Source organism: Pseudorca crassidens, chromosome 7, assembly GCF_039906515.1.
Source record: "Pseudorca crassidens isolate mPseCra1 chromosome 7, mPseCra1.hap1, whole genome shotgun sequence".
NCBI classification, from domain to species: domain Eukaryota; kingdom Metazoa; phylum Chordata; class Mammalia; order Artiodactyla; family Delphinidae; genus Pseudorca; species Pseudorca crassidens.
The window spans coordinates 5,644,013-5,669,414 of record NC_090302.1 but is presented as its reverse complement, the minus strand read 5'-3'; the positions used below and the strand labels follow the sequence as shown (position 1 = coordinate 5,669,414).

Sequence of the window (25,402 nt, the reverse complement as noted above, 5' to 3'; positions counted from 1 at the left end):
GCCAAAGGAGAAAAAAAATAATGATAATGGAAACCACTGAATTGTGCCCTTTAAAATAGTGAATGATATTTCAAACAAACCAAAAAAGCCCCAAACCTGACCTCAGGCCACATGCCCAAATATATACATGACCTCCGACCTGCGATGTTTACAGATGTCATTCTTTAGAATGAAATTATGTGAGATATTTACATTTTAAAATACTGAGTGAATTTCAAGATAAATAGCAAGTAAATAATAGTGATAATAATAATATTAACATAAGCTCATTGAGCCCTTACTTTGTGCCAGGCAAGGAATACGTGCCGGCCCCGGGACCGTGGGAGCTGTGGCCAGGAGCGCCGACCGGCCGCTCTTTGGGGAGATGCGCCCGCGGTGTCCAGAGCACAGCATCGGGCAGTGCTGACTCCCAAGCGCAGGGCAGCACTGGGGTCGTCCTGGTCCTCCAGCACCTGGAACAGGGCCCTTGCACTGGCCACAGCTGCCTGATCTGGGACAGCGACCAAGTCCCAGGGCGTCCCCGGCAGGAAAAGCACACGTCTCTGTGGGACACGCCCCCCCGCGAGCGTACCGCCTTTGGTTTCATGCTCGTGGAGCTCCTTCACACTGGACGTGCTGACCCCCTCTGCACGTAGCACCAGGGAGGCCCGGACGGCATCCACATGAGGACGGGGCTCGGACGTGACAGGGCGTGGCGCACAGGGAGAGGGCAGGCCACCCCGCGGGCTGGGCATCAGGAGGCTCACCTAGCCAGTGCTCGCCCGTGAGCTTGCCGAAGCCATCCCGGTACGCCTCCCAGCCTCTGAAGAAGTTCACGGAGCCGTCCTCCCGGCGCTGAAACACCTGCAAAGCAAGGAGGAGGATGGAGAGCTAGCTCCAGCTTTCCCAGGACCCCACGTGCGTCCCCCTGCTCCACACTCTCCCTTCACCTGCCTGCTTGGGGACAGCAGGGGCTGGGCCTCCATTTCCCTCCACAGCTCCCACCGGGCCCCAGAGCAGAGCAGGGACTCGGGAGTCTCGTGGTGGCCCGAGGGGGGACAGACCGAATGCCCCCAGGCCCTGAAACGTCCCCTCAAGAGGGAACCGGAGTGGACTGGGGTGCAGTGGAGGAAGCCTGGCTTCCAGGCCCACCTCTGCCGCCCCACTGTGGGACCCTGGATGGGTCCCATCCCTTCTGGGGCTTCAGTTTCCTCACTGGTCAAATAATAAGGGGGTGAGCAAGGGTCCCTATATCTTTTCCCAGGTCAAAACAAAACTGAACAAAACCCCATTCTCAAGTTTTTAAAACCCGCTAACACACACACACACACACACACAGGCCTGGCCGCCAGAGTTCTGTCTCTCGATACGCCCCTGCTGCAGTCACGCACTGCACATCCCCCCTTATAAAGAGCCCGGGCAGGGGATGAATGGGGGCTTGGGAAAGCAGAGCCCCGGCCACCTCTCAGGGGAGGACCAGGGGTCCACAGCCAGCGGGGGTGTGACTCGGGTACTGACAAGCAGCCCGGCTGCCTCTGTTCTTCATTTTAATAACATTGCTGGTTTGGGAGTCGGGAATCCCATCGGTTAAACTGCTTTGAAATAAGTACCACGCTGGTCCAGGCCAGAGCTGCCTCGAGTCTCTACAAGATCCACTGGCAATCCTGTTTCCAGCTCGCCCCCCGCCCCGCCCCCCAACCCTTTCTAACAAGCCTTTCTCTTGCTCATTTGCAGAGGGAGGCAGCATCCGCCCCCAGCACCCCATCCGCGCCCACGCCGGACGTGTTAGAGATCTGGCCGCGGCACCCGCGAGCCGCCCGTTTCATCCCTAAGCAGCCGGATTTCAGCCGCCCGGAGCTGCGTCTGCCCGCAGCTCCGCATCTGTCCGCGGGGACCCATCCGTCACAGCGCTTGGGCAGCTCTGACCTCAGGTGGCAGGAGGGAGGTGACACCTTTTTTTCTTGTTCCGCTACCTGCAACCTGGCCCAGCCCTGACACGTGAAAGCCCTCAGAAGGGCCGGCGCGGAAGGAAATTTGATCAGGCTCGGAGATCTGAGAGCCGGCGGAGAGAGGTATTGATGGCTGCAGATCGGGACCCTGAGCACGCGCCCCTTGAAAGGCCTGATCCTGGCAGAAGCTCAGATGCTCCCCCGAGAAGACATCGGACAGCGGAGCCTGTTTCTGCAGGAGGAGGCGGGGGAGAGGGGGGCTGGAGGGGCCGGGGAGGGGGCATGGGGGGGCAGTGGTTACAAACCTGGGCTCTAGAGCTCGGGCTCTGCCCCTTACAGCACCGGCCAGTTACCCCACCTCTCTGAGCCTCAGTTTTCACATCTGTAAAATGGGGGCCCCGGCAGCACCTCCCCCATCGGTGACCCACCGAGAGTAAGCTCAGGGGGCCAGGGCCACCCCTCCTTCCCCTCCCTGGCCCCTGCCCCAGGCCACACCCAGTCCCTCCTTCCAGACTTGGGCCCTTCTCCTCCCGAGCCTCCTGTCCCAGGGCACGTCCCCAAGCCTCATTCATTTGCTCAAATGTTCCACTGAGCATCTCCATGTCAGGAGCAGGGTGGGGAGACCAAGTCAGGGCCCTCGGGGCAGAGGAGCACGGGGAGAGGCCTGGCTCAGGGGACCCCCACCCAGGCGGGAAGTAGGACTGGTCTGACGAGTGGCGTGTGGCCAGCGGGGCCGGCATCTGGGAAGGAATCCAGGGTGGCCCTGAGGAAGGGCCGGGTCCTGGGCCCTGCATTTCCCAAGGTGTGGTCTGGGAAAATCACTCCTCCCTCCGCCGCCCCACGCTCTCCTCGCCCACTGACCAGCCCACCTCCCGGGACCTCAGCGAGGAATAAATTACCGAGTGGCTGGTAGTAGTATTGCCATCGGTATTGTTGTTCCTGTTCCCGCTATTATGAAGTAGAAGTGGGGTTACCACGCTTCCAGGCACGGGCAGGACCCGAACCCCAGAAATGGGGACGGACGGGCAGAGTGGCCAAGACCGGCTGGGGTTGAGAGCTGACCACAACATATGCTTGGCGTAAGTCTTCCCTGCCCGGCAACACGCACGTCCTTACCCCAACCCTGGGAGGCTGGTTCTGTGTCCCCTGGGCCCCCTCCTTGTTACAGGAGACAGAAACTGGCCAGAAGTTAGGTGGCCGTGAGTGGGCAGTCTAAGCCACACCTCACCCCTCAGCCTGAGGCCAGGCTGGACACTCGGAGGCCAATGACCTACCCCCACGTCCACGCTCTCACTTGTCACTGGCCAGGGCTTCCCAAGCCTGCCCCCTTGCCTCCTCGCCAGGCCTCTCAAGGCAAGAGCTGACCTCTAAGCCACCGTCCTCGGCCCCTCTTTCCCTCTGCCCTGCGGGGCTGGGCGCCAGTAACAGGCAGGGCCCCTGCTGGAGCTCGGTCTGGGTGTATGATCAGAGGGGATGAGCGCACGTTCAAGGCCACCTGGGCCTCCCTGCCTTTCTCCTCCACCTGGGAAGGTATCTGCAGTCAGCCACGAGCGGCAGGCATCCCGCCGAGATGGCTCGAGTCCGCAGCAGCTCAGAGACCACAGCATCGTTTGCTAACACGGGCGCTTTACCCTGAGTGGTAACGAAGCATGAACCACCCCTTGAAGACACATCCACGCCGCGTGGCTTTTAGACTTTTGGACCGTGGTTCAGGGAAATGCAGTTCTCATCACGACACATACACTCACAGCTGTTCGTATCTGAAACAAAAGCTTCCCAAAGGATATATGCCTTTGAGATGAATAGGCACTAATATTTTCTATCCTGTTCTATTCTATTCCACTCTATTTGATTAAAAAAATAATGTCGATCACAACCCATTAAATTGATTTCCCCACCTGCCCACGGAGCACAACACGCAGTTTGATGTTGCCGGCCTTTGCCACGGGCTGCCCTGATTCCTTGGTTCAAACGCTGAGTGACAGAGCATGCTGGGCCCTGGCTGGGATCTCAGACTCGAAACCCTGGCCTTGCCCTCGAGCCGATCGCAGTGCATCGTGGTCAGTGGAAGCATGTTCCAAGTGAGCACAGGGCACAGGTCATCCACGGGTCCTGCAAGGCTCCCAGGAGCGTGCCTCCTCTGATTCAGAGGCTCAGGGTGAACTGCAGCTGTGGCTTCAGATTCCTGGAAACCAGCTGGACTTCAGGGGACGCCAGATGGCAGGATGTCACCAACGAGAAGGCCTTCAGCCACAGAGCAAGGATCAGCCAGATAAGAAGAGGGAAGCGAGGAAAGGATTGATCCCCCTCCTCCACGCTGCCCACAGAACAGGGGTCCCCACTTAGGCAAAAAGTGGGGGAAAGGTAGGGAAACTAACTGTTAATTTTAGGGCTAAAACATTCATCAGTCTGGCTCCTGGGGCCTTCTCCCTAGGGTTCCGGCTGCAAAGTGATTGATGTAGAAACGCTTCCGCGGCCTCTTGGGCAGGTGCCACGAGTGGGAAGACAGACGGGGTGCGTTTTCTTGGTGCGGATTCTCAGAAGCCAGCAGCCTGCTGCCCGGCGTCTTCCAAGTGCCGCTTCGTGAGGCTCTGCCAGGGGCGCGCTGGGCCCACACGGTCCTGCAGATGGTGCCGGGCGGTTTCAAAGGAAGGAGCGGCTGCACTGGGGCGGCAGGAGACAGGGGGTGCAGCAGAGCGGCTGACTCTCCCGTGTGTGTCAGACGGGCTCCCGGGGCCTGTCTCGTGCTCTGCAGGTCTGGTCTCTGCCGGGGGCCCCTTCCTCAGACGGGCCCTGTCCGACCTGCTTCTTGTTTGCCACGCGGCCCAGAGTGTGGAGTCTTCCCGAGTGTCGGGGCCCGGCTGTGTGGTCACCCCGGTGCCTTCAAGGACAGTCACAGCCCTCCCCGCCACAGCCCGGGAGGGAGCGGCTCGTGCCCTCTTTTGGCAGATGAGAAGAGTAAGGTTTGGAGAGGTGGGGTGACCTCTGCTGAATGGGGGTGCCTCAAGGTGGGGGCCCACTGAGACCAGAAGAGGAGAGACTGACGGTACACAAAGACTGAGAGCAGCCGAGGGGCACCCCACGGCTGAGCGGGTGGACATTGCTCCCCTACACCCATGAGCCCCCGTGGCCCTTATCATAGCTGAGCCAGATCTGCTCCAAAAACTGCCCTGGGCTGGCACTCAGGAGACTCGAGTTCTAGCCAGACTCCAGCCAACAGGCAGGATGAGCATCTAAGTCTTGGCTTCTGTCTTCTGCAAAATGACGGGTTTGCAGCTCCAGACCCCGTACGGCGTGCCTGGACTCATGCGGGACTCTGGCCCTCAGAAAGTTCACAGCCCCAGGAGAGATGGACGGATGCACAAGCCAGCAGTCTCAGGGTAGAGCAGCTCCCAACCTGGCATGTTCTTTTGATCCTTGTGCTTCCGTTTCCTCATCTGTAAAACGGGAATTATGACAGCTCCAACCCGCAAGTATAAATGTGCTGGTTGATATGGGGCATTCCGTAAGGGTAACAATTGTTGTTACATTTGTTGGGAGCTCAGAGGAGGATGAGCCACCTGCTGGGGTGGGTGGGAGGGTGTTCCTAGAGGGCCTCCTGGAGGAGGAGATGCTCAGCTGAACTGCAGACTGAGCAGGGTCTTGGTAGGTGGTCAGAGGAGCTGAGGCGCAAGAGATAGAGGCGGGGTGGGTCCAAACGCTACGAGATGGGGAGGGTGTGTCTCTGCCGCCTGAGAAGTGTCCCCACGAAGCAGCATCTGAGATTTTCCCTCGACTCTGGTGAAGCTGCTGCAGAAACCAATTACGGGCAGAATCGTGTTGGCTGTGTGGCTGCGGCGTCCGCCAGCTTCCCAGGCCTCCCGAGCAGGCGATCCCGTGAGGAGGGGCGGCGGGCTGTGGTAGAGGCGGGTTCTTGTCTCTAAAGCGTAGAGAACTTGGACAGGTGAGCAAACGCAGCCCTTCAAGGGCGGGCCCTGGGGAGACTCTGCCCGCTTTCCCGGGAGACAGTGACCCCTCAAATCCCTTCTGGACACCTCTGGATAGCACGCCCCCCCCAGCCCCGCTGCCTGGGCTGGCGGCAAGAGCACGCTTTCTGGACTGAGGCCGAGCTGGGTTCATATCCCGGCTCTGCCTCTCCTGGGCTGTGTGACTCCACACAAGTCCCGGACCTTTCTGAGCCTTAGCTTCCCTCTCTGTAGAAAGGCCCCACCAGCAACGCCTTGGTGACCCCTGCAGGATCACGGCAGAGACTCAATGAAGAAAAAGGTGTACGCGCGGTGCGGGTGGGGGGGACGGAGCACAGTAGGTCTACCTTCCCTCCCCTTCAGAACCAGGTGCCAAGCCCAGAAGGAAGTGGGCCCACTCCTTGTTTCTGACTGCAAATGGTACCCCTGGGCCTGGCTCCCCGCCATGCTTCCCAGGCTTGGCAGTCGGTGCCTGCCGGCTCCTGGCAAACACCGCTCAGAGCTGCCATCTATCAGATGCCGAGGCCCTGGGCCGAGCTCCACGTGCATCACCCCGTCTACGTTCAAAGCTTGAGAAATCCAAATTGCTCCGGACAGAGGCAGATTTCTCTGACCTCATGGGTCAAGGACCAGAGGGGTGCTGTCACCAGTCGCCGTGGTCATTGTCAGCGTGTGCAGGCCTCCGAGGACTCCCCAGAGCAGTTCGGAGCCGACAACAGCCTGGGGCACTGATGTCACGGCAGGTCCTCCTGCCACCACAGCCTGTGGGACACAGGGAGGAGACAGCACCCCCGGTGGACTCCCAAGTCCCGGCACCCCCAGCACATCCCGAGGCATGCTGGCTGGGGCTGGGGAGCTTTTCATCTGTCCGGAGCCTGATCCCCCAGCTGGGCTGGGCTCTGCTCAGGTGGCGGCTTCTTAGATGAGAGAAGGATTTTCCTCCCACCTGGGGAGCTCAGGTAGGGCAGGAATGGGCACGGTGGGAGGGGAGGGTTTCTCTCGCAGTGGGGCCAATTAGAGGCCTATCTGAGCCGCCGACCCCGCAAGGCAGTAAAGTGCCTGGCAGAGGACGCAGGTTCGGGCCACTCGCTCATGGCGCTGGGGAAGCTGGCTTTGCGGTGGATCCGCGTGGGGGCGCAGAGCAGAATCAATCCTATCGCAGGTCCCCACTGTGGAAGATGCTGAACTGGACCCGATTTCTCTGGCCCCGGCTGGTGATTATGCAAAGATGAGGGCTTGGCAATCAGGCCCAGTTTGCCGCACAGCGGAGGCGGATCTTGGTGGGGACAAGGCTGTGCCTCGGGGCAGGACAGCAGGGGACCCAGTCTGCTGAGGCCGGGCTGGACCCTCCTTCCAACCATAAAACACACATGGGGCCCTGGGCATGGTCACCCTGTTCCCTAGGCCCTGAAATGTGGCCACGTGACATACAAGGGCCACCCCACTGGCTGGACGAGGAAGGGGGTGCCCCAAGAGGGAAGGTGACCTTCCCAGTCCCACAGGGCCGGGGAGATGAGCTGGAAACGGCTGCTTCGTCCCATGCGTCACCTTCCAAATGAGGAAATTTGGCCTCTGATTTTACGAATCTTCTTCCCCTTTAAAAACACTGCTTGAGGGCTTCCCTGGTGGCGCAGTGGTTGAGAGTCCGCCTGCCGATGCAGGGGACGCGGGTTCGTACCCCGGTCTGGGAGGATCCCACGTGCCGCGGAGCGGCTGGGCCCGTGAGCCATGGCCGCTAAGCCTGCGTGTCCGGAGCCTGTGCTCCGCAACGGGAGAGGCCACAACAGTGAGAGGCCCACGTACCGCAAAAAAACCCCAAAAAAACAAAAAAAAACACTGCTTGACTGTAAGATCCTGCAGGGTGGAGCCAGATTCCTCAGGGCTCCCGTGGACCCCTGCTGTCCCTTCCCCCTTCCCCTGCTCCTTCCCTACCGGTGAGCACCCTGTGGAGGATTCTGACTGTTCCCACCATGAAGAGCACTACATTAACCCATTTAACAGATGAGAAAAGTGAGGATCCGTAAGGTGAAGTTACACTGCCAGAAGATGCCGACAGTCACCTGTCCGGCAAGTATTTAGGCAGCACAGATGGTGTGCGGGAACCGCGCAGACCCCTGAGCTGCAGTGGCCACCAGATGACAAGTCGCTGCCCTGCGGAGCGCAAGCCTGGCTGGGACACAGACAGGTAACACCTGGGCAGCGATTGCTTAGCTGCACCTGTGACAGGTACAAAAAGGGAGCATGAGGGGTAGACCCGGGAGGCCTTGTACCAAAGGACCTGGCGACCCAGCTGGGCCCCTTGCCCAGGGTCACAGGTCAGCAGGGGCCGGCCTTTCCTTCCTGCCTTCCCCCTTCTTTTCTGGGGCAGGGGTGGGGTTGGGTGTACGTCTTAGGTTCAGGAGTGGCCTTGCTGATCAGCGTGACCCTCTGTGGCCTGGGTCACTGGGGTCGTTGGTGAGTGTAGAGCAGGGCTGGGGCTCAGCCAGGGCCAGTGGCCACATCAGCAGAAAGGCCACCTTGAGGCGTGTGTCCATCTGTCCCCGACCTCATTCCCACGTGGCGACTCCCACGCCCTCAGCAAGGGTTCAGGGCCCGCGGAACTCACGCGCCCCCTCCACCCCTCAGCCCCTCGTTTCTGGGTCACTCCCTCCGTGGGGAAATTCTGAGGGCAGCAGGAGCCCACTCTGCCCCCCAGGTAAAAGCCCGATTCCTATTGCACCTGCAGAAGCCACTCGACCCAGGCCCTGCCTGCCTCTCCACCTGGCCCTGGCCCCGCGAGCGCCACACACCAGCGGAACGGAGCCACCGCGGTCCCAGAACAAGCCCTGCCACCTCCCTGCTGACCCCGCACGTTTTCCCTTTGCCTGCAACACTGCTCTTGCCTCATCTCCCAGAGCTCCAAACTCCCAGTGCAGAAGCCTCTCTGGTAACCCCAGGTGGCGTGAGGGGCTCCACAGCCCTCACACAAGTCAGCGGATGCGCCCAGCTCCCCGCCCGGCCGGCAGCTTGCTGTGGAATCTTCTGGCCTGTGGTTGGCGCCCTGTGGTTGAGTCCATGAACTGACAAGTGACACCGTGTGACAGTCAGTCCCACGGACTTGCGTGAGGCTGGGCTGCGTGTTTGCTGGGTGGCTCTTGCCCTCTCTGAGGCTGCCCGGCTGGCCTCCAGGGGCTGGAGGAGGGCTGGCGCAGTGCCAGGCAGGGCCGTGGTATATGAACTGTAAAGTGTCCCTGAGGGGGCAGGGACGCCGAGCCACATCCTCGCCCAGGCGCGGCCGGCTCTCTGGGAAGCAGGCTCCGGTTGACGTGTGCGGCCCCAGGCGTCCTGTCCACCGGTGTTGGCACTTGAGGCCTGGCAGCTTGGATGTGGAGCCTAATGAGGATGGATGGTATCGGGGTCCAGCAAGGCGGCGGCCAGCTCCCTCCCAAGCAATTGGGTTTCCGAGCGATTCCGTGTGGCAGGGAGGTAAGCCTGACAGACGCCCAGAGGTATCTGGGACGAGATTGCTTTTGATGGAATCCCAAATGGATATGAACGTCTCTCGGCCTCGCAAGCACTTCTCAGCTGAGAATGGCCTTTCTTCCAGGCCAGCTGATCCAGATGTCCTAGAGGGAGGGCTGAGCAGGCCGGCGCAGCTCATCGACTCCCCTCTAATCGGCCCCGAAGCCTGGGCCCGAGGAATTACCCGCCTCCCGGCCCCGATCCTGACTGACTTCCCAGGAGACTGGCTTCAAGTCCACTGGAGTGGAAGATGCATGGCCCAGGCCGGCGTCTTGGTGTTTCATTTAGCCTGTCCTAACCCTTAACTCTGATTTCTGGGCTCTGACTGGTGCATTGGAGCCGTTCTGCCCGCCGAGGGGTTCCCAGACACAAAGGCCATAACTCAGATGTTCCGAGTTAGGAAAACAAAAGCGCTTTTAGGCCCAGAATGTGATCCAGTACACTTAAACTCTCTCCTCTGGAGCTCGAAGAGGGGTTTAGAGGTGTATCCGTCTCGGGGTCCTCGGGGGATTCTCAGCGGCTCTCCCACCAGCTCCTAACAGCAGGCTCCGCCCCCCGAGAGAATCTGCTTGCCCCCGCCCACCCGCCTCGCTCAGGCCTCCCCGTCTCGCCTCCTGCTTGCATGGTGAACGATGTCGCCCTCACCCTTGCATCCACCATGCAGCCCCCAGGCGTTTTTGCTTTGTGGCTACGTTCCCCGCCCCCGCGAAGGCAGAGTTGAGCAATTGCGACAGAGACCGTGGGAGACCAGTGGGCCGACCCTGCTCTAGAAGGGGCTTCCCAGCTGGCAGATCTGATGACCCCTAGGTCTTCAAGCCAGGGCCTCTGCCCCACCACCTCCACCCCTTTCTCCTGGCACAGGGGAGGTCTCAGGGCCACCTACGGCTGTCTCACCCCTGCCTTTCCATTGCTCCCACTTCCCTCCCAGGCAGGAACCAGAAGGTGCAAGGAAATCACGACGGCTCCTTGCCAGGAGACCACCAGGGTCTCTGCTCAGGCCAAGGGTGGAAGGCTGGGTGAGAAGCCTCTCAGAGCACCCCAGGTTCATGTGCACAGCCTCCTGGGTCACCCTGACCATCTGCAGGGCCCAAAGGAAGCGGGGCCTGGCCGAGCTGGCCACACAGCCCCGGAGACTCACCGTCCAGCCACCACCGTCAGTGCGCATGTCACAGTAGACCTGGAAGCCAGCGGGGTCGTGTGTGGGGAAGACAGAGTAAACGCCGTCCTCCTGCTGTCCACTCAGGAGGACGTCCAGACAGTCGCGTGGCCGAGAGCCTGAGACAGGGAAGGCCGTCAGGGCACTGGGCCTGGCACCCGTGTCCCCTCGCCACGGCCCCCCGCGCCGTCCCCGGGTCTCTCTGACTTGTCTGTCCATCCAGCAATGTCAAGTGGGCTCTAGAGCACTGGGCTTGGGGTCAGACCGTGGTCCTGCCTCTCCCTGGGTGAATCTGGTGAGTGAGCACCCTCTCTGAGCCTCACTTTCCTCATCTGGAAAATGGGTACAATGAGCTCCGCCTCATCAGGCTGGGAGAGGGGTCAACAGGAGGGTGTAGGTAGGGAGCTCAGTGCTGCCCAGCAGCAGGAAGTCCTCAGCAAACAGCAGCAGTGTTTCCTTGTTAGTGGGGCAGGTGGGGACGAACCTGAGTACCCAGGTCACCCAAGGAAGGCAGCCCCACCCCACTCACCGTTGGCGCAGCCCCGGGGCCGCGATCCCCTGGCAGGCGCCCTCTGAAGGTCAGCCTTGACGTGGAGCCGGCCCAGCCCTCGGTCCCTCTGCAAGGCGTCCAGGACGTCACTGACGGAGTTCACTAGGTGAGCCATGTGGCCTTGGCTCTCGGAGAGAAGCTGCGGAGCACAGGGGTGGGTGGAGCTCCGGGTGGGTGGGGCTCTGGGAGGGTGGAGCACAGGGGTGGGTGGAGCTCCGGGTGGGTGGGGCTCCGGGGTGGGTGGAGCTCCGGGTGGGTGGGGCTCTGGGAGGGTGGAGCACCGGGGTGGGCGGAGTGCCAGGGTGGCAGGGGCTCTGGTGGGCACACAGCTGTCCCAAAGGTGGAGGTGGGCTCCTGGTGGGATGGCAGCCCCTGCCCTACTCTGGCCCCCATCTGAGGCTGTCTCAGCCCCACTGCTCAGAGGGCAGGGGCTCGGGTGGGAGGAGACAGAGTGGCTTCAGCAGACACCTGTGCCCCCGCTGCCCCCAGGCCCTGTTTTTCATCCAGTTCTGTGCCTTCAGCCCAAGTGAGCTGACTAAAGGGGGCCCTGCTGCTCAAAACCCCAACTCACCCACTGGCCAGTTACACAGCTGCGGGTGAGTGATTAACCAAGCCTCAAAACGGGGCTAAACTGGCCTCCCGAGCCCAAGTGCTATGGGGACCGGTGACAACGTGGGGAGTACCTAGCACAGCGTGGGGCCCACAGCAGGCACTCAGTACTCAGTACCTGGGTGCCCACCTCACTGCAAGGCACCTTCCAGGTTACAAAACACCTTCACCCAACGTCTCTTCTGACCCCCCAGCGAGGCTGTGAAGGCAGGGGTGATGGGTCTGCACTGGACAGGTGGGGCCCTGGGGACTGCACTCCCACCCATGCCCCATGGCTCTGACTTTCCAGGGCCCTCTGGCGTCCACCCCTTCACCTGCCCCCCACAGTGTTGCCAGGAGGGAGGGCTTGAGGCGTCATATGCTTGTTACAAATGGGGAAACTGAGGCCCAGAAGGAGAGGTCCCCCGGGGCTGCCTGGCGGGAAAGGAGCGCTATGGGACCCGGAGGAGGGGAGACAGGGTCACGGGCAGGCTGCAGCCAGCGAGCGTGGAAGCATGCTGGGTTTTACACACTGAATCCGTCACTTGTCAGATAATAATAGCTCGTTGGAAGAAGGAAAGCAGAAATTTACAGCGCCGGCAGTTTACAAAATATGATTCTCGGCTCGTCTGGAAGCAGAGACCCTGCAAAGCTTTTAGTTGCCCTGTCAGTTTCTCCTCGACTGAGCAGATGATTCAGTGGGGCTGAGGCCTCGGGGAGAGGCTCTGAGAGGGACGGCGGGAGCATCGGGGCAGGGTGGTGGGCTTCTCCCTGGGCTCTATTGCAGGGTCCAGTAGACAGGCCCTGTTGGGGGAGCCCTGCAGAGGGATGCGGGCCACCCCAGGGAGCAGGGGGCAGGGGGCTACCCTGCAGGGTGTGGGCAGCAAAGATCACGGGGTGCATTGGTTAAGTCGAATCAGTACTGCCCATCCTTCTGTGACAATGCAGACATGCTCGAGAAACTCAGGCACGGCTGGCTCTTGCTAACGGGCAAGGAAGACCTCAGTTTAAACCAGCAAATGATTAAAGTTGAAAATGTACATATAAACATGCCCGGAATTAATGGGGAAAGTCAGTCCCTGCTCGCTGAGCCGCACAGATGCATTAAAGAGGGATTGGCAGGTTTTAGAGGCAGTGAAATCGGAGTTGCTGCTTCCAGCACTTCTCAGTGGTTTGAGTTTAAACAAAGCACTTCGCCACGCCAAGCCTCAGTCTGTCACTCCGTAGAATGGGGTAATGATCCCCACCTCCTAGGGCTATTGTGCTGCACAGCGCTTATTAACACCCGGTGTGGACCCAAAAAAAGATTTTCAGTGGCGGTCCCCCATGGGCTGAAACTTCAGTTTACAGACAATTTCCACCATCATAATAAAAGAGCTGCTGATATGCAAACAGCCCCTCTCACGTGCCATACGCCAGCCGAGCCCTGTACAGCCACGAGCTCCAGCAACCTATCAGGTATGGACTGTGCTATCCCTGTGTTACAGGTGAGGAGGCCCAGCCCAGGGAGGGCACCTGACATGCCCAAGGTCCCACAGCTGGTACTTGGTGGAGCCTTCACTGTGCTGACTCCAATCGTGAGGACAGAACCTCTCAGCTCTTCCGCTCCTGGGCCAGCGGGCCTCCGACATCCGTGCGCATGTGTCACCCGGGTGGGTGCTTGTTGAACTGTTGGGGCCCTGGCGGGGTTTGGGGGTGAGGTCTAGGGACATATCTTTTAACAAGATATGTTAAAAGAGACTCCGGCCATTGCTTTGAAAAACCTGGCTCTGCGCTGATCAGCTAAGGGTCTGGGCAGCTTGTAGAAGGGGAACTAGGAGCTATGGTGACCTAACTGTGCAAGACACATGGTCTCTGAAATCACCTGGAGTCTGTGGGAAATGAGTCAAATAAAACATTCTTGTGAGAAGTAAATATATCAGGGAAGCCAAGGCACTGCTGGGTCCCAGAACTGTTAGTCTCACAGGAGCAGCTCTAGGCCTCCGCATGGGTGGGTGGGTGGGAGACCCCGGGCCCCTGCCCCCAATCCTCCACCCCTGCCCTAAGGGTGAGCGTTTGAGGGCGGGTCTGGCTGACCAGGGGCTGAGCCATGTGGAGAGTGGGGTGGGGCACCCAGAGCCCCCCAAACGTCTGGAGGTCTCCCCGAGCTCTGCAGACGAGGGCGAGGATGTTGCAGATGGAGCGGGGGGCAGCAGGAGGGCAGCTGAACACCCCACCCAAGGATGGGGAAGCCACCTTCCCATCAGTCACCCAGACAGGATGAGGAAGACTGTAATTTCTCCAGCTGCAGCCTTCAGAGGGAGGGAAAAGGTCCACTGCTCTTGAGCTGTTGGGTGACCAGATGCCTGGTCACCCCGGGTGTCTGGAAGGGGCTGGGACCAATGGCAGTGGTGGGGTTCCCCTCCCAGTCCCGAAGGACCTAAGTCACGGGGGGCATGGGGTACAGGGCTGGAGGCTGGGCGGCGCTCCAGAGGCCAGATGCCAGGCCTGACTCTGGACAAATCACTGCCCCACTCTGGGCCTCAGTTTTCTCTTCTGGAAAATGGCAGAGGGCCAATGAGATGATACTGGATCTCCAATCCTATGAAGGGGGAAGTTCTTGCTGGTGCACAAGGCGTGGTCAGTGCTGGAAACCTTCACCCAGATCTACCTGGTGCTTGCTGGGACCTGGCTCGGCTCTGGGAGGGGGCGGGCGCGGGGGTGGGGTGGAGGTGGTGAGGACAGTCTGCGGGTCTGGTTGAGCTCCTCAACTGGTCCCTCCTTCCCTGGAAAGCTGTGGGCAACAAATGGCAGCGAACGGGGGGATCTGGGGAGGGGGTGCAGCTCTCTCTGGCCACGTGGCACAACTGGGGGGAGGGCTTGCCACTGACGAGCCACATGACCTTGAACCTCCATTAGCCTGACGGAGGCCACGCACGTCCTGCCTTGCCGGTGTCTCACCTGTTCTGGAGCGCCTGGGAAGCCCCTGCAGCCCTGGATTTGACTCGACTGTTGGACGCCGTGGATGCTACACAAATACCCAGGTCACCAGGAAGGCGTTCAGGTAAAGGTTTGAATCCTGGCCACACCAGCTGTGTGGCCTCGGATGACACTCTCACCTGCCTGGGCCTCATTTGCTAGTCCGTGGATGGGAATGGCCACAGCCCCTGGCCCCGGGGCCCTTGGGGATTGAGTGATGCCGCGGGCCTCAGGCACCCAGCGGGCCGGCGTGCCCCTGACTCCCGCCACCCCTGCCCAGACCCCGAGGCACAGAGCCCACCCTTACCTGGATGAAGCGGCCCTGCTCGCTCTGCAGGGCGCTGAGCCCCTGGCCCAGCACGCTGTGCCCCTTCCGCAGCCCCACGCACTCCGCCTGCAGCTCCGAGGCCCGGGCCAGCAGCCGGGGGAGCTGGCCAGCCAAGGTGTCCAGCAGTTCCCGCTCCTGTTGCCCCGCCAGCCACGGCTCAGGCTGGCGCTGGCTCAGCGCCTGCAGCACAGAGGCCTGGGCGCCCTCCAGGCGGGCGAAGCCGTCGGCGAGGTCAGGGCAGCGTGGGTCGATGAGGATGTTGAGGCGCGAGGCGTCGGCCCTGTCCACGGTGACCAGGGCGCTGTTGGCACCGGCTGGCCCGGTGCTGACGAGGGGCGGGGGCGCCGTGCCCGGCACATGGGCGTGGTTCAGGAAGAGCACGGCGCCGGTGACGGCCACGGCCAGCAGCACGGCCAGGGATAGCAGCACGGTGCACAGCGCGTAAGTGCAGCTCGGCCGCTGTGGGCCAGCCCGAGGCACATGGACACAGAGACAGAGGGACAGACGGGAGAGAGAGGGGGCAGCATCAGGGGCAGACCGGGGCCTCCAGCTCTGCCCGGTGAGGAGGGCCCAGGCAGCCCTAGGATGGGGCCTCTGGCCTTTGTGAGGCCTGGACGAGGCTCAGAGGGTCCCCTTCTTGGGGACGGGGGAAGGGAGTCACACAGAGATGAGAAACAGAGTCCCAGAGGGGAGACAGAGACAGGAACACACCAAAGATAGCAAGATGGAGAGAGCGAAAGTTGTAGGGAGACAAAGATGGAGAGGATGACAAGAGAAACAGAGGCAGAGCCGGGGAGACTGATGGAGAGAGAGGCACCCTTCCCTCGCTGCCCCTGTCCTGGCCCACGTGGCCCGCCTGGGGTAGGCACATCTCCCCACGTGGAGCCCTCCTGGGTCTGGTAAGGGCGGGAGGTAGAGACTCCCACTCTGCAGCCAGACGGGCTGGACTCAGGTCCCCAAGCTGTCATTTCCTGCGGGGTGACCTTGGGTGAGGGACTTCACCCCCCCAAGCCTTGTTGTCCTCATCTGTAAAATGGGGGCAATAATGACATGCCCACCCCATATGCAGGTACCTGCTGTGCAGACTCAGGAAGAGAGCTGTAACAGTGGCAGCAGCGATGCTACAAATCACTGCGCTGTCTCAGCAGAATGAGTGCCTTGGGGTCACGGGCGCCCGTCACTGAAGGTCCCTTTCAACCCAGAGCACCCACATCCTGAGTCCTGAGGCCGTTGCAGGCGCACGAGGCTGCCACAAGTCCCCAGGCAGAGGGTGGCCACCTGAGCATCTCCCCTCCCCCTTTCCTCTCCTTCCTCCTCCTCCCCCCACCTCTTCACAAAGCACCCCCTCCACCCCCCAGACCCAGTAGGGACTAAGTACAAAGGAAGCTGGAACCCAGTGCAGCTTGTAAGTAAAGGAGGCACCATGATGTATAGCAAATCCAGACTCGCTAGACCGAATCACGCATGGCCCAAAAGGAACTTGCAAAGCGATCACTGAGCATTGGACACACGGAGAGACTGAGGCCCAGAGAGGGCCAGGGGCTTGCCCACAGTCACACAGCAGATTAGAAGCAGAGCTCAGACTGGACCCTCAGCCTCCTGCCTCCTCCCCAGGGCCAGGCAACTCCTACCACTGAATTTCCCCCACATTTTCAACTTTCTGAATCCAAGACACATCTTTAAACGGATTAGTATATTAAAGCACTTGGAGCCGTGCCTGTCATGCTGTGTTTAGGCAATAAATATTAGCGGCTTTTACTATCTCATGATCAATGTGCACAGAGCATCTGGAGGTGTTGGGTTTTTTATTTTCCACCCAAAGTGCTATTTCTGTGTCACTGATGCTAGGACGTACCTTCCCTGTTTTATTTTCTTTCCCTTCGTATTTTAACGTCTCCGACGTTTGGGGGGAATCTTACAATTGTAATTGACAACTTTCCTTTCTTTCTCGGTGATATATAAAATAGCCTCTTACATCCCGCGTCTTACTATGAGAAAATATGGTAGAGCAAACAGCTTCTTTTCCATAAATTCAAATTCTACAAGTCACTCCTGAATCTCCTACCTGGCACCAGAGGAGGAGGAAGGAGGGGGTCTGTGTTGTTGGCAACATGAGGGAGAGGATTCCTTAGCCTGTCGCTGCAGTGATGGGATTCAACACTCCACCCTTCCCCTCTCCACCCCTGCCCAGGCCCGGGGGGCACCTCCATCCTGGGCTCCCCACACCTACGCAATTTACTCCAGCCAGACCCTAAGGTGTCATCAGCTCTGCACAGGCTGCTCCCCCAGCCCGAGACATCCGCTTCCTCTGCTTCTCTTCCACCGGCCTAAACTTGATCTCTTCCTTCAGGGCTCAGCTGGATGTCACCTCTTCCAGGACTGTTTCCTCAGCCCTTCTCCCGGTATGGGTGGGGCTCTCCCTCGGTGTTCCCACAGCCCCCCCTCCCCCCACGGTGGCATTTACTAATTTGACTTCATTCATTCACTCAAACACCCGTTCAATATTCCTCGGGGTCCCCGTGAGCCAGGCTCCAAGCCAGTCCCTGACTGGGGGACAAGGAGGGAAAATCACCCCAGCCCTGCCCTGAGGGAACGCATGTCCCGTAGACTGTGATTCTTACCCTCTTTGGGGGCACGGATCCCCTTGGGGACTTGGGGATTTGATGAAAGCTGTGGATACAAGGAAATCTGGGACTTGGGGACCCGCAATGCCCAGGTCCAGGAAACCTGCCCTAGACCATGAGCCCCTCCACCCCACAAAAGGCGCAGAGCGGCTGGTTGTTGGACTGACGGAGGGACAGACAGATGGACCAGGTCATTTCTCTGTGACCCTGCTGGCTTGGGGAGGAGGCAAAGGCCCTGGGACCTACGGCGCTTGGCAGGGCAGAGGCCATAACCTCCACTCTGAGCCCTGTGCCCACCTGGCATGGCCTGGCAGAGAATGAAGGCCACCTCCAGGCCGCCCCATCCCTGTCACTGCAGGTCAGCACGTTCCACACGGGCAGGCACTGCCTTATCACCGCTCATCCTTGAGCGCGTACTGTGTTCCTGCCACTGAAACCTCCAACACCCCCCTGCTGTGGCTGGATTCATTCTGCAGATGGGAAAACTGAAGCTCAGAGAGAGAAGACCCTTGCCCAAGGTCACATGGGAGGCAAGCGGTAGAGCCAGCATTTGAACCCAGGCCCGGGTGACTCTGGAATCGCCCATCTGTGCCGAGACTGTTTGCTGAGCCATCTGACCCCATTCCCGCCTCTGCCAGAAGTGTGACTGGGGTTTGAGAGACAAACCCTGTGTCAGCAAGTGAGTCCCTGTCAGGCTCCTCCCGGAGTCCGCTGGGAGACACCTTGCCCCGAGCTGCTCTGAGCGACGTCCTCCACTGAAGAGCATTAAGGTCCCCAGCTGGCGAGGCAGAGTGGCCGGCCTCGTCCCTCCTGTGTCCCGGGATCCCAGCCCTCTCGGCATCCACTTCCACCCAGGCCCTTGGTCCCTGGCGGGAAGACAGAGGGCACAAGGGAGGGGAGGGGCTGGAGAAGGCTACAAGGTGTCCCCTGAGGGGCAGGGGGACGACGAGCCTGGAGATGAAACAGGCCACTCAGCAGAGGAGAATCACTCTTCAGAGATCACCTTAAACATGAAGTGCTGTTCGCTTTTATAGGCTGCCGCTTACGTGCCTTGCAAAGAAATCTGCCCGAGATGCTAAGGGGGGGCTTCAGGCGTGAGCAGCCCAGCGGAGCGTGCGGGGGTCTGGCGCTTACTCATCAGCCCTGGGCTGGGGAAGACTGGGTGCCCACACCCCTGGGATCTGCGGGAGGCGGGAGGATGCACACAGGGCCCCCGCCTCTCAGGGGCAAGATGCCTGGAGATCAGGAAGGTATCCCAGGCGGTGAGCCTCAGAGGAACCAGGGTCTGAGACCCACTGCTGGTACTAAACACCCGTGTGAGCTCCCGGCTGGAGAGGTGTGGTTTTGTCCCCTGTGTGACCCCCCGTGCTGGCCCCCGGTCCAAGGCTGCCCGGGAAGTCCCAGCCAAGGGGAGGACAAGATGGGCTCGTGCCCGGGGAGGTGGGGGGCAGGAAGCCCCAGAGCTGCCTCGGTGGAGGGGTGGCGTCCGTCCCAGCTGCCTCCTCCGAGTTCCCAGCCTCCAGAGGTGGCCATGGGGTCTGGCGGAGGCCAGGAGAGCTCTGGAGGAAGAGGCTCACGGCCACCGTGCTCCGCCCAGCCCGCACCCCCTCTTCTTCTTTGCTTTTTAAGGAAGCTGGGTCGTGGTCCCCTGGGTAGGCTGAGACTACACTCCTTGTACCAAAGGGGGAAGAAGAAAGTCTCCCCCCTGGGGGAGGCCAGGCAAGGCTGCTCCCAGCCCCCCATCTCCTAGGCACACCCCAGCCACTGGCAGCATGGCTGTTCATCGTGGCAGAAACACACTGTGCGGCTTTGGATTGGGAAATCCAAGGGGGACGTGGTGTGTGCTCTGGGCCCAGCAGGGACTCAGAGCTGCACATGGGCTCATGGATCATGTCGGGGGCAGGCAGCCCAGCCCCTGCCCAGCCTAGAGCCCCTGGGGAAGTCTTCCTCGCCTCTCCCCAGGAGCCCACATCTGCTCCCACGGCCAGGCAAATGACTCCTGACCTGGGCTGGACTCTGATCCCCTGACCCTGGCAGAAGGGGGATCCCAGAGACCCCTTAAAATGAGGAGCTGGATGTTCTGCTCAAAACTCTGGGGTCCCAAAGACTTGGGACTTGTTCTATGAGCCCTGAGGAAGAGTGCCCTGTCCTGCCTCTTTTTTTTTTTTTAATAAATTCATTTACTTTATTTATTTAATTTTGGCTGTCTTGGGTCTTCGTTGCTGTGCGCGGGCTTCTCATTGCGGTGGCTTCTCTTGTTGCGCAGCACAGGCTCTAGGCACGCGTGCTCAGTAGTTGTGGCTCGCAGGCTCTAGAGCACAGGCTCAGTAGTTGTGGTGCACGGGCTTAGCTGCTCCGCGGCATGTGGGATCTTCCCGGACCAGGGCTCGAACCTGTGTCCCCTGCCTTGGCAGGCGGATTCCTAACCACTGCACCACCAGGGAAGCCCTGTCCTGCCTCTTAATGTGACCTATGCTGAGGGCCATCTGAAGCCTCAGGCCACCGGGAAGGCCCTGGGGGGAGTGGCCAGAGGTGTTCTAGGGGACAAAGAGAAGGGTCTGGGAGCGGCTCACATCTGCCCCCTCCCGGAGGCTCCAAGCCACCCAAGCTCGGTCACTCCCCCGACAGCACTCAGCTCCGGGTCCGTTTCAGATGCGGGAGGGTCTCCAGGTGTTTCTTGTGAGGGTCTTGCTCACCCTCCCCACCCCCCACAGCTCCAGGCCTCCAGCCCACGGAGCCCCAAACCAGGCTCACTCCACCCCACACCTGAGCCCTCCTGCGATTCCCACCCGGGGATGGTACCAGCCTCACCAGCCGCCCCCTCCAAAACCTCCCTGTGCTCCCCTCCCTCACCCCCGCGCTCAGCCAGCACCTGGCTCTGTCCACTCCACCTCCTCTAATCCCCTGGTCCCCTCTGTCCCCACGCCCCCAGCCCTGCCCTGGTCCAAGCCCCGTCATCTGCTCCTACATCACCACAACCATCTCCTCGTTAGCCCCCCTGCCTCCTCCCGGCCCCGCCAACCAATTCCCCACCCGGCGGCCAGGGACGCTCCTGATGGCAAAGGGCCCAGGACACTCGTGCTCAGACCCCTCCAGGGCTGCGGAGGCCCAGGAGCAGGTCCCACCCCGCCTCCCCCATACCAGCCTCAGCTATAGCTGCCCTCCTCCAGCCTCCGCCTGGTGGTTCTCTGCACCTGCCTGGCTTCTGTCATTTCTCCCAACACACCTTGGTGTCCCTGGAGCACAGATCTGGCAAATGCTGCTCAGCTTAAGCATCACCTCCCCGGGGAAGTGGTCTCTGCACTCCCACCCCTGGCCTCCCCTGGCCTCCTGGCCTCCCCATCACAGCCACACCACTGGGCTAGCGGGTGAGCTCCGTGGGGCAGCCCGTGGCCAGAGGAGGGGCGCAGGAAATAGGAGAAGGAAGGAGTCCTTGACTTGTAGCCCCTGTTCTTCACTTACTTCACCCTCCTTCTCTCTCAACCCAGGCACAGTGACCTCAGCCCAAACCCCAGGCAACAAGACAACAGAGGCGTGTATTGTTTCCTTTTTAGTGCCCATCGTGGTTTGTAATAATCCCACGATGTGAGTTTGTCCCTCCCATGAGACTCTAAGCTCCCGAGGCACAGGTTCACAGCTACGTCTCCTAGATGAAGCAGGGACTCTATAAATAGTCACTGAGTGAATTAAATGCAGCAGGCTTTGGGTTAGACATCAAGAAGAACTTCCCAACGAGAATTTTTTTTTCCTTTCTGGAATATTTTTCAAAGTTTTGAAAATATTAGGAGACATGGCCTGGGATAGTTCAGAGGTCGACCTCCCTGTGGAGTGGCTTGACTCAGGGACTGCTCAGAAAAAAGCCCTCCCTTCCCCGCAACAGGGGAGAAGGTTACAGGGTGACTTCCTGCCCCACACTCCAAGACTAGGAGAATCATGTCTATTTCTAGATCCTTTTATCTGAGCAACTCCAAACTCCTGGCAAATATTCCACCGAAATCTCCTGCCCTAAGGCTGTGAGAGCCCCTTCATTCTGCAAGGGGAGAAGGGACGTTCTCACGAAGTTGGCACCTTGTCCAACGTCACCCAGCCAATGAGGAGCTGAGGCCAGACAGGCCTGGGACAGAGCCGGCCTAAGGCTGTCCCTGAAACAACAACACTTGGATGCAGGCCCTTCAATGGCACTGGGTGCCGCGCATGCCCTGGGATCACACACTGGGCGCTGGAGCCCTCTCCTTGGGAATTACATAATATGCCTGAGTGAGCTGAGTCAAGGGCAGTCAGCGTCTCTCCCTGCATCTTCCCAATAAGGCTCATCGGCCACCCTGGAGGACCCAGGTTCGAGTCCTGGCTGCGGCTCTCTTAGCCTCAGTTTCCTCGTCTGTCAAATGGGTTGATCGTTCCTGCCGCCAACCTCCCAGGGTGGTTTGACTAAGAAAGGAGAGATCTGCAAATGAACCCAGCTGGCACTCAAGAGTGTGGCACTGGCGTCTTTTCTGGAGGAAGTGCCCTGTTAAAGAACCTCAGCCAGGCCCTTCTGGAGGGAACTGGGTGGTCAAGTTGCTTTCCCTGGTGGGCAAAGCGGGGATCGGGACGCTGACAGCCTGTAAAAAGGGACAGGCTACTTTAAGAGCGACCCTCCTCAAGGGTGCACGGAGCTTTACAGTTTGCAAAGCACACCAGTATTTCACTCGGCCCTCGTTAACAGCCCTTGTGAAGTGAGGAGGAAGCAGGGATTGCTCTTCCTGTTTTGCAGATGGTAAAGCCCAGACTCAGAGAGGGGGAGTAACTTACCCAGAGTCACACAGCATGTCAATAGTCAAGATGAAACTATTGGAGAAGCAGAGGAGGAGAGAAGGCCAGGCCCAAGGGAACTAGGGCAGGTGAGGTTCTCTCTTCCAACAGTGGGCACAGGAAAGGCCTGGTCTCGTATCTGAATCTTCAGGCAAGCCTGGAGCTGGCACAGGGCAGCCTGTCTATATGCTGGATCACCAAAGGAGTGGAGTGGGGAAGTGGTGCTTGATACTGGCCCAGGCCTCTAGGACCACAAGCGCTCGGCAGCCTCCAATGCCAAGGGGCAGACGGCTGGGCTCTGGCCTGGTGTCAGCTGGAATATATTTTCCAGGAAGCAGCGGAGAGGCTGGGGCCTACCCAGGAGGCCTTAAAACCACATTTCAAATAGATCCCCCAGAAGCCACCTCCCCTTGAGACACATCAGCACTTGCTGGCTCCTCTCCCACAGTTCCTCCTGGCAGGGCTTCATGCAGTTCAATTCAGCAAATATCCCTCAGCTCCCAACCTGAGCTGCATGGAAGGACAGGAGACTGGACTCAGGGGGAGACCCCAGGATGGGGGCCCAGAAGGAGTGCATGTCCACAGGGAGCTCCTGATGGAATAGGGACTCAAGGCTAGGGAACATGGCAGGGAGAGATAAAGGCAGCTGAGAAGCACAGGCTAAATGCTGCTGGGACTTCAAGGCAGAGCCACCAGGCATCAGGGAGGGCTTCCTGGAGGAGGTGGCATCTGAGTAGGTTTTGAAGTATATGTAGGATTTTCCTGAGTGAAGTGTGTGTGTGTGTGTGTGTGTGTGTGTGTGTGTGTGTGTTTGGGGGAAGATGAGACAGCAAAGGTTTGGAAATGGGCAGTCTGGTGTGGGACCAGAGGCTGGCAAAGGACAAGATGACAAGCAACCAGTACCTGTAAGGAAACTAACGGGAAGGGAGAGCGGGCCAGGCTGGAGATGGCTTGAACAAGTCGAGGAGGTAAGACTGCTCTTGCTAAGCTGGGAGAAAGTCAGATCCCAGCAGGAGAGGACTTTTGTCTGGGGCTGGCTTGGGTGTGCACCTGATTTAACAGAGGAATAGACCAGCCCGGGAAGGCATTGGGAGAGGCTTGGGGTCAGACCTGGCTTTGAATCTTTGCTCTCCTGCTAACATGCTGTGTGACTTGGGTGCATGCCTCGACCTCTCTGAGCTACCATCCCCCTGTGACGTGGGCATGTGCATCCCTGCCTAGCCCCCAGGCTGCTGCAGAAAGTGAGATTGTGCAGACGGTTGGGAAAGGGCTTTGCAAAGTGTGGAGGCATGCCACGGCAGTGTCACTCCAGACAGAATGCGCAGGCTGCCGCTCCTGGGAGTGAGGGGCCGCCAAGGCCCGCCCCTGCCACCCCCTTCCTGCCACTGCAAACAAGAACTGTTCCTTCCCCAATGACATCTGTCTGGGAGAAATTTGAAATTTAAAACGGGCAGCTCCATTATTTCCTCTCCTTGCCGAGCGGACTCCTCATCTCGCCTGCCTGCCCCAGTCCCTTGGCAGCCCAGCCTGGGGCAGCCTCAGGGCTGCCCCTCCATTCAGCTTCCCATCTCCAGCCCCCTCTCTGGCCAGCCCTGGAGCTCTGCCCTCACCCCCTTCCAGGCCACAGCCCTGGGCACCCTCCACTGCCCCTGAAGAGGCAGCAGGAAGGGTGGAATGAACAGACCTGGAGCCCAAGGATCCAGGTTCAAATCCCAGCAGAGCTGCATAGCCTCGGGCAGAAGCAACCCTCGCTGAGTCTTACTTTCCTTGTCTTAAAGCTGGAGAATCACAATATCCAGGGTTCTCACATGAGGCAAATATTTATTGATTCTCTACTGTATGGGGTCGGGGGTCGGCTGGCTAAAGTGTGAGGATTCAGAGGAGATGGGGGTGATGGGGCGCATGCCAGCCGCCTAGCACAGGGGGTGCTCAGGGTGAATACTTCAGTGGTTCAGATGCCCATTGTAGAGGTGAGGAAACGGAGACTCACACTTAAGGGCCGGTGACACTGTAAACTCCGTAGGTCCCCTACTGCCTCTGCGCAGATGTGCACCTGAGTCCGTTGTGGAGCAAAGGGGCTTCTGCAGGGGTGCCGCCCCCATCCACAGCCCGAACCTCAAGTTCAAGCCTCCTATAGAGGAGGAGGAGAGGAGGGTGCCCGCCCCAACCCGGGCCTGTCGAGCCTCACGGGGGTACGCCCCAAACTCCAGCCCGGGTGCCCAGCCCGCAGGCCAGAGAGGCCACTGCCTCGCCCACCGCCCCATGTCCCCGCGATCCGGGCCGCGCGTACCTGCGGCTTGTCGCGCGGCCGGTCCTCAAGTTGGGAAGCGCCGCCCACGGTCTTCCACCGGTCGTTGACCATCTTCCGGCAGGACTGGTGGGGACGCCGGGCGAGGCGCGCCGCTGCGGAGCGCAAAGGCGCCGACGTGGGCGCGGGCTCGGACGAGGGGCGCGTTCTGCTCGCCGGCTTCCCGCCTCGGTGCCCAGCGCCGGGGCGGCCCGGGCCAGCGGGCGTGCGTGTGCGGTTGTGCGAGTGTGTGTGCCTGCCGGCGTGTGCGCGGGTGTGTGCGGGCGACAGCGGGAGCGGAAGCGCGAGAGCCGCCGGCAGCCAGCCGCCTGCCCGCCGCTCGCGCTGCGCGCCGTCCCCGCTCCCGCCTTCCGCGCCTCCCCCTGCGCGCTCCTCTCTCTCTTCCCGCCTCCCTCCTCCCTCCTCCCTCCTCCCTTCCTCCTTCTCAATCTCCGTGTCTTTTTTGTCTCGTACTCTCTTTGCCTTTTATTGCTCCCCCGGTCTCCCTCTGACACACACGCACACGCACACACTGCGGACGGCGATAAACTCCACCTCCCCAAAGCCTAATAGAGAGGAGGCAGACCGGCCCAGACCCCCGGGCCCAGCCCGGAGGGCAGTAAACAGCCGCGGGCAGCCAGGCCCTCGCCGGCTCCGGAGGGGCCCGAGAGCCCCTGGGGCCGCCTCCTCGCAAACTTCCTCCCGGGCCGGACCCTCGCCAACTCA

At 60.3% G+C, this 25,402-nt stretch overlaps 1 protein-coding gene across 1 annotated transcript in view; it reads right to left on the bottom strand.

The window, feature by feature from the left end:
• FIBCD1 (fibrinogen C domain containing 1) overlaps nt 1–25,018 on the bottom strand; it is a 34,075-nt gene extending 9,057 nt beyond the window's left edge. Inside the window, exons 1-5 of the mRNA XM_067742940.1 lie at nt 24,680–25,018; nt 14,954–15,433; nt 11,080–11,239; nt 10,533–10,669; nt 747–843 (exon numbers count right to left, since the gene is read on the bottom strand). Coding sequence (XP_067599041.1) covers nt 747–843; nt 10,533–10,669; nt 11,080–11,239; nt 14,954–15,433; nt 24,680–24,751 — 946 coding nt within the window. The 5' untranslated portion in view covers nt 24,752–25,018. The remainder of the gene's footprint in view (nt 1–746; nt 844–10,532; nt 10,670–11,079; nt 11,240–14,953; nt 15,434–24,679) is intronic.
• Nucleotides 25,019–25,402: the final 384 nt, after the last annotated feature.